At 38.5% G+C, this 15,199-nt stretch overlaps 1 protein-coding gene across 15 annotated transcripts in view; it reads left to right on the top strand.

Annotated features, from left to right (window-relative positions):
• The window catches only part of camk2d1 (calcium/calmodulin-dependent protein kinase (CaM kinase) II delta 1), a 381,234-nt gene that overhangs the window by 46,962 nt on the left and 319,073 nt on the right, over positions 1 to 15,199 (top strand). For all 15 annotated transcript variants that reach the window (XM_056272326.1, XM_056272313.1, XM_056272328.1 and 12 more), the window contains exons 7-13: positions 2,634 to 2,736; positions 4,041 to 4,124; positions 8,223 to 8,317; positions 9,432 to 9,554; positions 10,144 to 10,227; positions 12,324 to 12,366; positions 13,018 to 13,052. In XM_056272326.1, coding sequence (XP_056128301.1) covers positions 2,634 to 2,736; positions 4,041 to 4,124; positions 8,223 to 8,317; positions 9,432 to 9,554; positions 10,144 to 10,227; positions 12,324 to 12,366; positions 13,018 to 13,052 — 567 coding nt within the window. The remainder of the gene's footprint in view (positions 1 to 2,633; positions 2,737 to 4,040; positions 4,125 to 8,222; positions 8,318 to 9,431; positions 9,555 to 10,143; positions 10,228 to 12,323; positions 12,367 to 13,017; positions 13,053 to 15,199) is intronic.

Below are 15,199 nucleotides of genomic sequence, written 5' to 3' on the forward strand. Positions count from 1 at the left end.
TTGAGCACCGCCATTTTACTCTCGCTACTCTTCGGGCTCTTTTGACTTGGGCCGGGTTACGGTTATTCACACTGTCAGTGCAAATCCGATTATTTGCATATCCGATTGGATTCTGAGCTGGATGATCGATTGTCCACTGTACTATTAAAGTTTGTGTTGATAAAGTAATGACTGCATGACTCTCTAGCATGTTAGCGCCTTGATCTAACTAATGCAACTAACCGAACTGACGAATAGCCTTATGTCCTCAGGTGTTGCCCTTGTGTTATAATGGGTTGTGTCTGCTCTTTCTAGACTCCCCTGACATAAGAGTCCCTTCGATTTGATGACGATAATCAATTCTAAGCTAAAAAAGTGAAATCTATTTGTTGATGATTTTTTTTTAATACCATTGCCATAAATAATAGATGTATATCAGTAATTATTGTAACTATGAATGTATACATTCATAAACAAGGCTCGTATGAAAGGGGTTGTCTAGAAGTTTTCAGTATATGTATGTTTGAAGTGCTCGGTTTGTGCTTTAGTTAATTATTTCTTTCTTTCATAAAACAAATCATACATTTTCATGATTTCTGTGCGAGTTGAATCATTATTTACTTCAGTCTTAATGAGTTATGCAGAGTTTGACCTATTACATTTTTTACAAATAATTATTTTTGCAAAGATTCACATGCATATTATTACATTTGTGAAAAACATAATAAAAAATCACATGCACAAACATAAAAGATGTGTTTTTCAGAACTTTCTAATGAAACAAACATCCTTTGTTTTTAATGGATTTGAATGCAACAGTTCTATTACAGCTTCAACATAATTCTACATTGTAAATGTTACCTGTTGCTCAGTCATTTAAGTCTATTCTCAGTTCTGCGTAACCCTAGAGACTTTTTTGGAAGACTTGGTTCAAACATATATATATTATATATATATAACAAATGAAAAATAATTTGAAATCAATTTTGAAAGAAAGTATTCATGTTTTTTTTTTTGACCCAAGTCTTCTATGACAGACAGTGTTTCTCAACTGGTGGGTCGCGGAGAGTGCAGTCGAAGAAACAACAGCATCAAATGTTTATTAAAAGTTAAAAAGACTTTTATTTTGAAAGGCGTGCATGAAAGCTGTTGATTTCTGTCAGAGAAAAACGCGCTGTCCTCATCAAGTAAATGCGGTGAGATGAAACGTTTTCAGTGTCATTTTTCTAACGTTACTTTCGAAACAAAAAGTCTCTCACTTCAGAAAAACAAAGTTATTACACGTTATAATGTTCTCTCGGTGCTCACACTTCAAGTGCTGTATATGATTCACTAACGTTATATATAAAGCGCAAGTGAAATTGCAAGCATGCAACGTCGCAGTAAAACAGTAAGTCATGAAGTTACTAAATAAGTACCAATAAATTACTGGGAAGGTTTTGCATGCAGATATGATGCTTATTCTGTGTCCATATGTTTTATTAGCAGTTCATGTTAGTAACCCTGAAGACTACCGATTCTATATTTGTGATGACTGTTGCTAACTTTATTGAATTTTGAAAAACAAAATTGGGTCTGCCATTTAATAGCCTGACCTTACACTGTTTATTTATCAGTGATATTCCTAAAATGTATGTGTATGTTACATAAAGTGGGCCCTTGTGTGTGTGTTAACCAATTCGCTTGCTTTGAATTCCTAAAGATTTCCGGCCTTTGCTATTTTTTACGCGTTTCGCTCGAAACAGAAAGGGTTTCCGCTTGCACTCGAAAAAGAGCTTTGTCCCTGAATATTTTTATATAGCATGTTAAAATTGTCACTTTTTGATGGTGAGCAAAAACGCACCGTTTTTGTGTGTCCCTTTAAATGCAAATGAGCCGCTGCTCCCGGCACAGTGGGCGGAGCTTCAAGAGCTCGTGTCCTTTTACCAGTGTGTGTGTGTGTGTTTCAGCTTCGATTACCTCACACAAACATGCACTGAAAATTTCAAAAACTTTTAGTCTTTTATGTTCAAACCGCAGTCAGATAATGATGGAGAGACTCCAGAAGAAGTGACGACATGTAGAGCAACAGGACATTTCTGAATCGATAGTTGATGAATTTATGAAGCTGATGTGGAGTTAACGATCTTCCAGTCATTGATTAGCATATTCTGTCATGATAATCTATAAATCGTGTTCTGGGGGCGGGGTTTATGTAAATTTAGGGCTAGTGATGTCACTAACCGTGAAGAAGCTCTTGTAGTTCCACCAGCCGTTTGTTGTAGTCCTTAAAAAGTGATTTCTGTAAAGCAAATCTCTCCTATCTCCTTGAGCGTCGTAACTGTGCAGATGTTGTTTACGCTCAAACAGCAACATTACACACTAACTAAAGTTAGAAAAGTGAAATCATAATCAAGGACCGCTTTAACCGAATCGTGTGAGTGATTCAATGACTCACTCAATAAAACAATGTTTTGCCGCCACCTACTGGCGGTTTTAGTATCATTACATTTGATCTGAGAGCGTGAGGAAGACGAAAGCCTCTCGTCCCACAGTTGAGAAGCACTGCGTCATGAGACATCGTTCACTGAAGACGATTGATGACATGTGGTAATTAGCATGAGTCTCTCAATCTCTCAATACACAATGACTTTTGTTTTGTCTGTCGCCCAAAGCCAGAGAACCTTCTCCTAGCCAGCAAACTGAAGGGCGCGGCGGTGAAGCTGGCCGACTTCGGGCTGGCCATCGAGGTGCAGGGAGACCAGCAGGCCTGGTTCGGTTCGTATCTAACATTCACAAAGATGAACTAATACAGTAACAAATGTATTGCTCATGGTTAGTTCATGTTCGTTAATATATTACCTAATGTATGGTAACACTTTATTTTAAGATGACGTATAGTTACAGTACAATTATTACACTTACTGACTATAGTAATAACAGTAACATATGCATAATTACTAACTCTTAACCGTAACTACTGTAAGTACATTAATATACAGGTGAAACTCGAAAAATTTGAATATGGTGCAAAAGTTCATTTTTCACTAATTCAACTTAAAAGGTGAAACTAATATATTATATAGACTCATTACATGCAAAGTGAGATATTTCAAGCCTTTATTTGTTATAATTGTGATGATTATGGCTTACAGATATGAAAACCCCAAATTTAAAATTAGAATATTGTGAAAAGGTTTTCATATCTGTAATCCATAATCATCACAATTATAACAAATAAAGGCTTGAAATATCTCACTTTGCATGTAATGAGTCTATATAATATATTAGTTTCACCTGTACATGTATATATGTTTAAATATGCAGTGTGCTAACAAGTCAAAATGGAGAATGACATAATCCGAGAACATTTATAAGCTTATCAATTCACATTCATGTAGCTAAGATTTTACTCTGAAAAAAAAAAGAAAGAGGTGAATATGGTTCACTTCTATTTTAATATTTCTCAAATCTGCATTTTTTCTGGAAATGCTTGAGATGTTGATGCAATTTTATTTCATTATGCAAAAACTGACAGCTATTTTCATAAGTTGTTTCATAACTCTTCTCTGGTGATGTTAGTGCATGTCCATCCCGTTTTGGTATAGTATAAAGAACGTGATTTTATTATTTTCACATTATGTTCTGATTTTAAAAAAAATACACCGAAAATGTCTTGTATCAATCGCACACCTTTTAAAGACATTAATAATCTTTATCTAAGTAGCTTTTGCCTCTTTCCTTCGTGTCTAAAATTGATTTAATCACAGAAAATGAGGATTAAGTTTTACGCGGGTGTTGTGTAATTAGTTTAACTTCTGGACAAACCCTGATCTTGTTAGCATTAATTGCAGCGATCTCTGGGGCTTTGCTCTCATTACGGCGGCGGCGCCTCGGGGGTTTGACGGGACGTCAGGGATGGAAGATATTTTAGAATTAGGCTGCAATCCAAAGACTAAAATGCCTTAAGTAAATTGTACTTAGGATAATTCAGGGGGAGCTCATTTTGTAGACTGTAAAAAAAAGAAAAAAGTTAACTCAGTTAAGTTTAAATGAGGTTGTGCTATTTTGTGTCGGTACAGGGTTTGCTGGAACACCGGGATATCTGTCTCCCGAAGTGCTGAGGAAGGAGCCGTACGGCAAACCGGTGGACATGTGGGCATGTGGTGCGGCGATTAACTTCACTGCAATTCATTTCACATTTATTTTCACAACACACATCATTTCACAGCAGCTTTACAGAAAAAGTCCACGTTACAGTTTACAGAGATCTGCTATCAGAGGAGACTAAGTTATGTATTTCAGAAATGTACATATACTTAATCACAGCGAAAAATGTGTTAATTTAAACAGTGATATAATTTAAGGCAGAAGTAATGAATACTTATAAGTTGTATATCTGTACATAACTTCTTAACATAGCAGATTCTTAGCCTTGTATGTCTAGTTGCACTGCTAATTCAAAACACTAAGACTCACATTTATTTTGTTTTTGCTATATAATTATAACTGAACTGGCTGGAAAAAACGAATAAATATACTTGCATGTTCATTAAGTGTATTATACGTTAGCTTAACCCTCTGGTGCTCTGCGGGCAAAAAATTTAATGTTTTTATTGTTTCGTTTTTTTACTTCATCGTACAAAACTTGGTAAAGGTTTTGGCACTTGCTGAACATACACACAAACACACACACACACAAATCATGGACTTGATTCGAAAAGGTTAAATGGTCCTGAAAGAAATAGGCTTGTGCTCCTCTGAGTCAAAAATTGGAAATTAATGGAGATGGTCCTCACTGCAGAACACGAAATCCAGGGGGAGGAGTCCAACCCAGATCCAACTCCTCCCACCTTACATATACCTAAACCTACCCATCTCCACCCCCTGATCCCTAACCCCACCCCTAAACCTACCCATCTCCACCCCCTGATCCCTAACTCCACCCCTAAACCTACCCATCTCCACCCCCTGATCCCTAACTCCACCCCTAATCCTACCCTATCTCCGCCCCTGATCCCTAGCCCCACCCCTAAACCTACTCATCTCCGCCCCCTGATCCCTAACCCCACCCCTAAACCTACCCATCTCCACCCCCTGATCCCTAACTCCACCCCTAATCCTACCCTATCTCCGCCCCCTGATCCCTAGCCCCACCCCTAAACCTACTCATCTCCGCCTCTAATCCTACTCATCTCCGCCCCCTGATCCCTAATCCTACCCTATCTCCGCCCCCTGATCCCTAGCCCCACCCCTAATCCTACTCATCTCCGCCCCCTGATCCCTAGCCCCACCCCTAATCCTACTCATCTCCGCCCCCTGATCCCTAATCCTACCCTATCTCCGCCCCCTGATCCCTAGCCCCACCCCTAAACCTACTCCTCTCCGCCCCTAATCCTACTCATCTCCGCCCCATGATCCCTAACCCCACCCCTAATCCTACCCATCTCCCCCCTGATCCCTAACCCTAACCCCTAAACCTACTCATCTCCGCCCCTAATCCTACTCATCTCCGCCCCCTGATCCCTAACCCCACCCCTAATCCTACCCTATCTCCGCCCCCTGATCCCTAGCCCCACCCCTAAACCTACTCATCTCCGCCCCTAATCCTACCCATCTCCCCGCCCTGATCCCTAACCCTAACTCCACCCCCTGATCCCTAACCCCACCCCTAAACCTACTCATCTCCACCCCTAATCCTACTCATCTCCGCCCCCTGATCCCTAACCCCACCCCTAAACCTACTCATCTCCGCCCCTAATCCTACTCATCTCCGCCCCCTGATCCCTAACCCCACCCCTAAACCTACCCATCTCTGCCCCCTGATCCCTAACCCCACCCCTAAACCTACCCATCTCCACCCCCTGATCCCTAACTCCACCCCTAATCCTACCCTATCTCCGCCCCCTGATCCCTAGCCCCACCCCTAAACCTACTCATCTCCGCCTCTAATCCTACTCATCTCCGCCCCCTGATCCCTAATCCTACCCTATCTCCGCCCCCTGATCCCTAGCCCCACCCCTAATCCTACTCATCTCCGCCCCCTGATCCCTAGCCCCACCCCTAATCCTACTCATCTCCGCCCCCTGATCCCTAATCCTACCCTATCTCCGCCCCCTGATCCCTAGCCCCACCCCTAAACCTACTCCTCTCCGCCCCTAATCCTACTCATCTCCGCCCCATGATCCCTAACCCCACCCCTAATCCTACCCATCTCCCCCCTGATCCCTAACCCTAACCCCTAAACCTACTCATCTCCGCCCCTAATCCTACTCATCTCCGCCCCCTGATCCCTAACCCCACCCCTAATCCTACCCTATCTCCGCCCCCTGATCCCTAGCCCCACCCCTAAACCTACTCATCTCCGCCCCTAATCCTACCCATCTCCCCGCCCTGATCCCTAACCCTAACTCCACCCCCTGATCCCTAACCCCACCCCTAAACCTACTCATCTCCACCCCTAATCCTACTCATCTCCGCCCCCTGATCCCTAACCCCACCCCTAAACCTACTCATCTCCGCCCCTAATCCTACTCATCTCCGCCCCCTGATCCCTAACCCCACCCCTAAACCTACCCATCTCTGCCCCCTGATCCCTAACCCCACCCCTAAACCTACCCATCTCCACCCCCTGATCCCTAACCCCACCCCTAAACCTACCCATCTCCACCCCCTGATCCCTAACCCCACCCCTAAACCTACCCATCTCCACCCCCTGATCCCTAACCCCACCCCTAAACCTACTCATCTCCGCCCCTAATCCTACCCATCTCCGCCCCCTGATCCCTAACCCTAACTCCACCCCCTGATCCCTAACCCCACCCCTAAACCTACTCATCTCCGCCCCAATCCTACTCATCTCCGCCCCCTGATCCCTAACCCCACCCCTAAACCTACTCATCTCCGCCCCTAATCCTACTCATCTCCGCCCCCTGATCCCTAACCCCCCCCTAAACCTACCCATCTCCGCCCCCTGATCCCTAACCCCCCCCTAAACCTACCCATCTCCGCCCCTAATCCTACTCATCTCCGCCCCCTGATCCCTAACCCCCCCCTAAACCTACCCATCTCCGCCCCTAAACCTACCCATCTCCGCCCCCTGATCCCTAACCCCCCCCCTAAACCTACCCATCTCCACCCCCTGATCCCTAACCCCACCCCTAAACCTACTCATTGCCACCCCCTGATCCCTAACCCCCCCCTAAACCTACCCATCTCCGCCCCTAATCCTACCCATCTCCGCCCCCTGGATCTCGTGTACTGCAATGAGGTGCTACTGGATTAATGGGAAACGAGTTTCCTCTAGTGGAAGCGTTCGGTACTGCGCCCAACAACATCTCACCGAGAGCTCAGTTCTTGAGATATCAACCTCAAATTTGTAACTTGAACTTGTTTAGATTGTTGTTTTGATTGTTTTGTAAAGTTATATACATTTCTTTTTTTTTTTTTATCAAATTGTATTTTTGTGCATTTTTATTACAATAAACGTAAAATTCGATACAGTGACTTTTTTTAAGTTCACTAAAAAAAAAAAAAAAAACTTTTACACTTCAGCAATAATCTGCCAAATGTCTTTTCATTCAAGATTTATGATCTTTCATTTTCAGGTCTATGCTCAAAAAGTGAATAACTACTGCTAAATATAATTTAGTACCATAAAATCCCCTAAAAATAGAAAATATGAAATAAAAAACATTATCAAACATGTCTGATCAGGAGGGAAGAGCACCAGAGGGTTAAACGTTTAATGAACGTTACAGTTTGATAGAAATGGGAGACATGTTTTATTCAATCTCAATAAAAGCCTTTTCATCGAATGTAAAGCTTGCCGTTGCATGAGCGTTTAATAATCTGTGAAATGAGTGAATAGAGTGAATGAAATCATGAGGAACCAGTTAGCAAATGATGTTTTCTATTCTTGCTGGAACTGCAAACCCATTGAGCGTCTGTGATTAGATGAGCGATCGATCGTGTTATTCCTCCGCCGACCGCACTTTTGTTTTAGGGGGAAACAAGAGAGAAAAAAGTTCAAGCCCAGTTAAAAAATCACACTGGGAAAATGTACAAAGTATGTCTGTTAATATCCATAATCATGATTTATACACTTATAATAGTCATACGGTGTGACTATCTGCACCCCAGTTGTCTTCCAGCCAATCAGAGTCGAGTATTCAGACAAACCAGTGTAACATATAATGACTTGTGTGTATATTAATATCATATTCTTCATACCTACACACATGTTTCTGATTTGTGATTGACAGGTGTGATCCTTTACATCCTTCTCGTGGGTTATCCTCCTTTCTGGGACGAGGACCAGCATCGGCTTTACCAGCAGATTAAAGCCGGCGCGTACGATGTGAGAGTCCGGACACACACTACCAGTGTCAGATATGACCTCGCTGCCACTATATATGATTATTATACTAGTTATACACGCACACAGTTAATAAAGAGAATATTGCACATCATACGTTTGTATGATTGGTTTTGATTTAGGCAAATCTCCATCAGATCGGGAGAGAGTAAACGCTCCATTGGTTTTGTGGCTCAGAATACAAATTCTTGAACCAAATACTGTCAAATATGATATTATTTTAATCTTATATCTGTTATTTAACAGTTGAGATCGTTCTTTAATGCTGATCTAACAGCAGAAACACTCGCCGGGTTTAAAGCTCAGTTGCTCAGGCGGGGCATGTTGTCACACGGCGTTACAATGGGCCCCTATTAGAACTATTATATTATATTATATTATTATAATTTTATTTTATATTATATTATATATTATTATAATATATTATATTATAATTTTATATTATATATTATTGTATATTATATTTTTTATTTTATATTATATTATATATTTATATTATATTATATTTCTTTGTTTTATATTATATTATAATTTTATATTATATTATATTGTGTTATAATTTTATATTATATTATATTATATACTTTTATGAATTCTATTGAGAAACGTTGAAAAAAAGGTGAATAAAGACTGAGTCTCAATGTTCAGAAATTATTAATTATTATGTTTTGAATATGCTGTATAGCTGTGTTTTGCGGTGTTTGTTGTCAAAATCAAAAATTAGTTTATTTTTAAATATTAAAAAAAGACCATTTTATATGAAAAAAGCTAAAAAATTGTATTTTATTGACAAATTATTTTAGTTTGTCTTTTTGGATTAGATCAGAAAACATTTTAATCTGTGAGATTGGGGCATGTTGTCACGTTTCACTTCCACTTCCAGTAAATCAAGGGAAAAAGTAAACACTGTATTAATGAAACAAAAGAGTTATTGAAGAAAAGTACATTATTAGGAGGCCGAGATTATATAGTTCACATCACATCACTGTGTTTTTCGTGTCAGTGGTTTTTAAAACTTATCTCACACACTCTCTTTCCTGTCAAGCTGATGGTCTCTCTGTGTGTGTGTGTGTGTGTGTGTGTGTTCTTTCCCTAGTTTCCCTCTCCTGAGTGGGACACAGTGACACCAGAGGCCAAAGATCTGATCAACAAGATGTTGACTATAAACCCTGTCAAACGCATCACAGCAGCTGAGGCCCTCAAACACCCCTGGATCTGTGTATGTACACACACACACACACACACAGGCCCTCAAACACCCCTGGATCTGTGTATGTACACACACACACACACACACAGGCCCTCAAACACCCCTGGATCTGTGTATGTACACACACACACACACACACAGGCCCTCAAACACCCCTGGATCTGTGTATGTACACACACAAACACACACACACATTTGATTTGATACCACATAAAACAGTGTATTTCAGTCGTGGTTTCAAACACACACACACACACACACATTCACTGATATATAGCTAAAGGGGGACATAGACTTACAATGTTTTATATACAGTATATATACATATATTAGGGCTGTGCAATGATTAATCGCATCCAAAATAAGTGTTTACATAATATGTGTGTGTACTGTGTATAATTACTTTGTATTAATACACACACATGCATGTATATATTTCAATAAAAACATGCAATATGATATTTGAACAAATAAGAAAATGTACACATCTTAATCCTATTTTATGTTTTGTTTTGTTTTTGCCTACAAAGAGAGATTTTAACTGCTAGATCTTAAAATAGTTGTAAATGTAGGCTATTGTTCCCCTGTTTGTTTGCAGCAACGCTCGACGGTGGCGTCCATGATGCACCGCCAGGAGACGGTGGAGTGCCTGAAGAAGTTCAACGCCAGGAGGAAGCTTAAAGTGAGAAACACACGCTTACTCAGCCATCTACAAAGATCTACTGTTTAAAACCAAAATCATGCTAGAAACATGCTAGCAACATGTTAAATAATGCCTAGATGGTACAACTTGCTAGCAATGTGCTAAAACATATAGCCTAAGTAATGTACTAGTTCATGATAGAAACATACAAGAAACATATTAAATCATGCTAGCACCATACTAAATAATGCTAGCGAAATGCTAAAATATCCTAACAATGTGGTAAAGCATGTTAGCAACATGTTAAAACGTGTTATCAAAGTGCTAAATCATGTTAGGAACATGTTAAAACATGCTAGCAATGTGATAAATCATGTTAGCAACATGTTAAAACGTGTTATCAAAGTGCTAAATCATGTTAGGAACATGTTAAAACATGCTAGCAATGTGATAAATCATGTTAGCAACATGTTAAAACGTGTTATCAAAGTGCTAAATCATGTTAGGAACATGTTAAAACATGCTAGCAATGTGATAAATCATGTTAGCAACATGTTATCAATTTGCTAAATCATGTTAGCAACATGCTAGCACCATACTAAATAATGGTAGCGAAATGCTAAAATATCCTAACAATGTGTTAAATCATGTTAAAACGTGTTATCAATGTGCTAAATCATGTTAGCAACATTTTATATGCTAGCAATGTGGTAAATCATGTTAGCAACATGTTATCAATGTGCTAAATAATGCTAGCAACATGTTAGCACCATACTAAATAATGGTAGCGAAATGCTAAAATATCCTAACAATGTGTTAAATCATGTTAGAAACATGCTAACACAGTGCTAAATCATGTTAGCAACATATTAAAACATGCTATCAAAGTGCTAAATCATGTTAGGAACATGTTAAAACATGCTAGCAATGTGATAAATCATGTTAGCAACATGTTATCAATGTGCTAAATCATGTTAGCAACATGCTAGCACCATACTAAATAATGGTAGCGAAATGCTAAAATATCCTAACAATGTGTTAAATCATGTTAAAACGTGTTATCAATGTGCTAAATCATGTTAGCAACATTTTATATGCTAGCAATGTGGTAAATCATGTTAGCAACATGTTATCAATGTGCTAAATAATGCTAGCAACATGTTAGCACCATACTAAATAATGGTAGCGAAATGCTAAAATATCCTAACAATGTGTTAAATCATGTTAGAAACATGCTAACACAGTGCTAAATCATGTTAGCAACATTTTATATGCTAGCAATGTGGTAAATCATGTTAGCAACATGTTATCAACGTGTTAAATAATGCTAGCAACATGTTAGCATAATACTAAATAATGGTAGCGAAATGCTAAAATATCCTAACAATGTGTTAAATCATGTTAGAAACATGCTAACACAGTGCTAAATCATGTTAGCAACATATTTAAACATGCTAGCAATGTGGTAATCATGCTTGAATCATGTTAGCAATGTCCTAAAATTTGTTAACATTTTGACTTCGTAAAAACTTTTCAAAGTTATTTAAGATTTTCAGACAAGGCTTTTGCCAAGCCAACGTCAAAGTTTGTCATCAAACTTCTCTCATCTAGTTATAATTAATGCTGACCAATCATAACCACTCCAGGGTCCTCAAACAATACCATGACATCAACATCGTGACACCTTTTGTTTGTAAGGGACACACCTTTAAAAGTTAAAGTTAAGTTAAAGTAAGGGTTAAGATAGGTTAATTAAAAGAAATGAAATGTTAAGCCATGTTGCTTCCATAATCTGATGTATTTCCATGCGAATCAGGATATTCATTGAGGAAATAGTGTGGGGTTGAGCGTTATCCATTAGAAATGAATAGAATTGTGAAAGGAAAGTCACTATAAGAGATGTTAGGAGGGCAAGGGTTGAATTCTAATGAAAGGTTATGAAGATAATCATGTATACAAAGGTTAAGAAACATTATGTAAATAAATCATGTACATTTTGGTTTCATATTGACTCACGCTTCTCAAACATGACATACTTTAACCGGCTGGATTTAGTGTTATCCACTAGGGCTGGCTAATATGTCACGCAGTTAATGTGTTAAAGTTGAGCTTTTCCTATGTTCTCTCGGGTTTAGGGAGCGATCCTGACGACCATGCTGGCTACTCGAAACTTCTCAAGTAAGAAACCCTTCACTTTACTTTACATTTGCTATTTAATAGTTGTTTGTTCATTGAATCATGTAAAGAGATTTGCTCTTTTTATGCTTCAGAAGTTGTAAAACATGTCAGATATGATTGAAGATGGGCTGCAAGATTAGTTGATTTAAGGTCGAGGATTTAATAAATAAAATTGTAGTGTCCATGCACTATATTTCCAAGTGAATGGGTTATTTCAGTGTGCTTTTTGCCGTATTGTGCTAATAATAGCTTATTATTACAGCAATATTATATACATCACATCACGCTTCAAATTGCAATCACGATATGCATCAAAATAATCACTATATATATTTTTTTGGATCAAATTGTGCATCACAAAGCGTCTCATAAGAAGCATTTCCCTTTTCAATGTCTTATTACAAATTCAGTTTTTTAACTCTACCGACACAAATAAATATTTAATATGCTTCTCAATCATATTTCATTATATTATGCAAATCTTTGATTACGATTCATTCAGAGGTTTTGATTTCGAAGCCAATGAATCACGAATCCGTAACGCACACTGATTAAAACTGTGGATTCTTATTTTGTATTATTTTGCCCCCGATCCTTTCCTCTTTCTATCCCTCTTCATGTTCACATTCATTTTTTCGTGTCACTCAACAGGCAAGAATCCATACAAGAAGCCTGATGGTGTTAAGGTGAGTTAAATAAACCTAAGTATTAAACTTTGACACATACTTCGTGACTTATTGTTTCTGCCTGGTGTATGATTAAACGGGTGAGGAAAAGGTATGTAGGAATGATCTGAAAAGTTAAAACATTATTAACCTTATCAGAGTCTTAACTTTCCCTCAGTAACTTACATAGTACTTGATTTGCATCAGGATCATAGAAGCTTCTGTTTGGTCATAAAATTGTAATTTTACAGCTCTAGATATTTTTTTTTCCCTTAATAAATATCTAAAGTAAAGGGCCCATGTCCCCCAGTTATAATGGTGACTACACCCCTGAACTTGCGCTAAAGGAGAGACTCGAAACATGCTAACAAAGTGCTAAATCATGTTAGCAACATGTTAAAACATGCTAGCAATGTGGTAAAGCATGTTAGCAACATGTTAAAATGTGTTATCAAAGTGCTAAATCATGTTAGCAACATGTTAAAACATGCTAGAAATGTGGTACAGCATTTTAGCAACATGTTAAAACGTGTTATCAAAGTGTTAAATCATGTTAGCAATATGTTAAAACATGCTAGCAATGTGGTAAAGCATGTTAGCAACATGTTAAAATGAGTTATCAAAGTGCTAAATCATGTTAGCAACATGTTAAAACATGCTAGCAATGTGGTAAAGCATGTTAGCAACATGTTAAAATGAGTTATCAAAGTGCTAAATCATGTTAGCAACATGTTAAAACATGCTAGCAATGTGGTAAAGCATGTTAGCAATATGTTAAAACATGTTATCAAAGTGCTAAATCATGTTAGCAACATGTTAAAACATGCTAGTAATGTGGTAAAGCATGTTAGCAACATGTTAAAACGTGTTATCAAAGTGCTAAATCATGTTAGCAACATGTTAAAACATGCTAGCAATGTGGTAAAGCATGTTAGCAACAGTTATATCATGTCCCCCAGTTATAATGGTGGCTACACCCCTGCACTTTCGCTAAAGGAGAGACTCGAGCTGTATCTAGAGAACAGCTTTATCTAATGTGTCTCACAGAGACTTGGGCTTGAGCTGTTCGGACTTGGGCCAGTAAGTAACCAGCTAGAAACCAAACAATGTTAAAATGCCTTAAATACCATAGCAAAATACCCTGACTTAAGCCCTATTCGGATGGGATTAGCTTTACAAGGGTTAGATGGCGTAATGTCATTTTACGACAGGACGTCTGTGATAGTAATGGCCAATTTGCACGGCATAAAATATCTTATAAGTCCGGTCGAACGTTGTATTAATTAACTTCAGATTGGATTGTGTTGGTAATAGGTCCTTACCTAACATTTGAAGAAGTTTCGTGCCTCTAACAAGTGCTGTCGACCTTCTTTCTGATCTGAATGGTGTGTGTGGAAACACTTGAGTTTTGCCACTGTCTTGTTGTTCAATTGCCTAGAACACAACTGAATGCTTTTTCAAGCGCCTCCTTACTTTAAAACACACAAAAAACTACTTTTAAAATGGAGATGATGGAATATTTACCTACAAATTTACAGCGGGTCTATTTGCACGGGATTAGTATTACCTAGGGATGGGACGGTATGAAAATTTAATATCACGATTATAGTGACCAAAGTTATCACGATTATCAATATTATCACGGTTTTGTTAAAATGAGATGGAAATGTTCAAAAAGAACTGATGCTCACCCTGAAAACATTTGAAAATCAACAAACAAAAAATACAATTAGCAGGCTAGCAGCTATATGCACTTTTTTAAGCATCAACATTATATTAACATTAACATGGAGCCCTGAGAGTGAGAGGTATAAGTTTTCCTAGTGCAGGTTTTAATGAACCCGTCATTAAACCCTATCATTAATAATGATAATAACACTTATGGATGTGTGTATGACTGAATATTATTATTATTATTAATAAATAATAAATCGCTTTCTCTCTCTCACACACACTCACACGCACGCACGCACACACTTTAAATGAACAAAATATATTGGTTGGGTCAGGGTGACTAAACTACTGGAATACTTATAATGACTGTTGTAAATAGCAACGCACTATACAGCGCACATCCATGTCTCGGATCACCGTGGACGCAATCTCTGGTTTCATTCAAATGTGTATGTCTTGCGTCTCAGTTTTGATTGTATTGAAAATTAAATCAG

This window comes from Rhinichthys klamathensis, unplaced genomic scaffold (assembly GCF_029890125.1).
Source record: "Rhinichthys klamathensis goyatoka isolate OS25496 unplaced genomic scaffold, OSU_Roscu_1.1 h1tg000334l_1, whole genome shotgun sequence".
NCBI classification, from domain to species: Eukaryota; Metazoa; Chordata; class Actinopteri; order Cypriniformes; family Leuciscidae; genus Rhinichthys; species Rhinichthys klamathensis.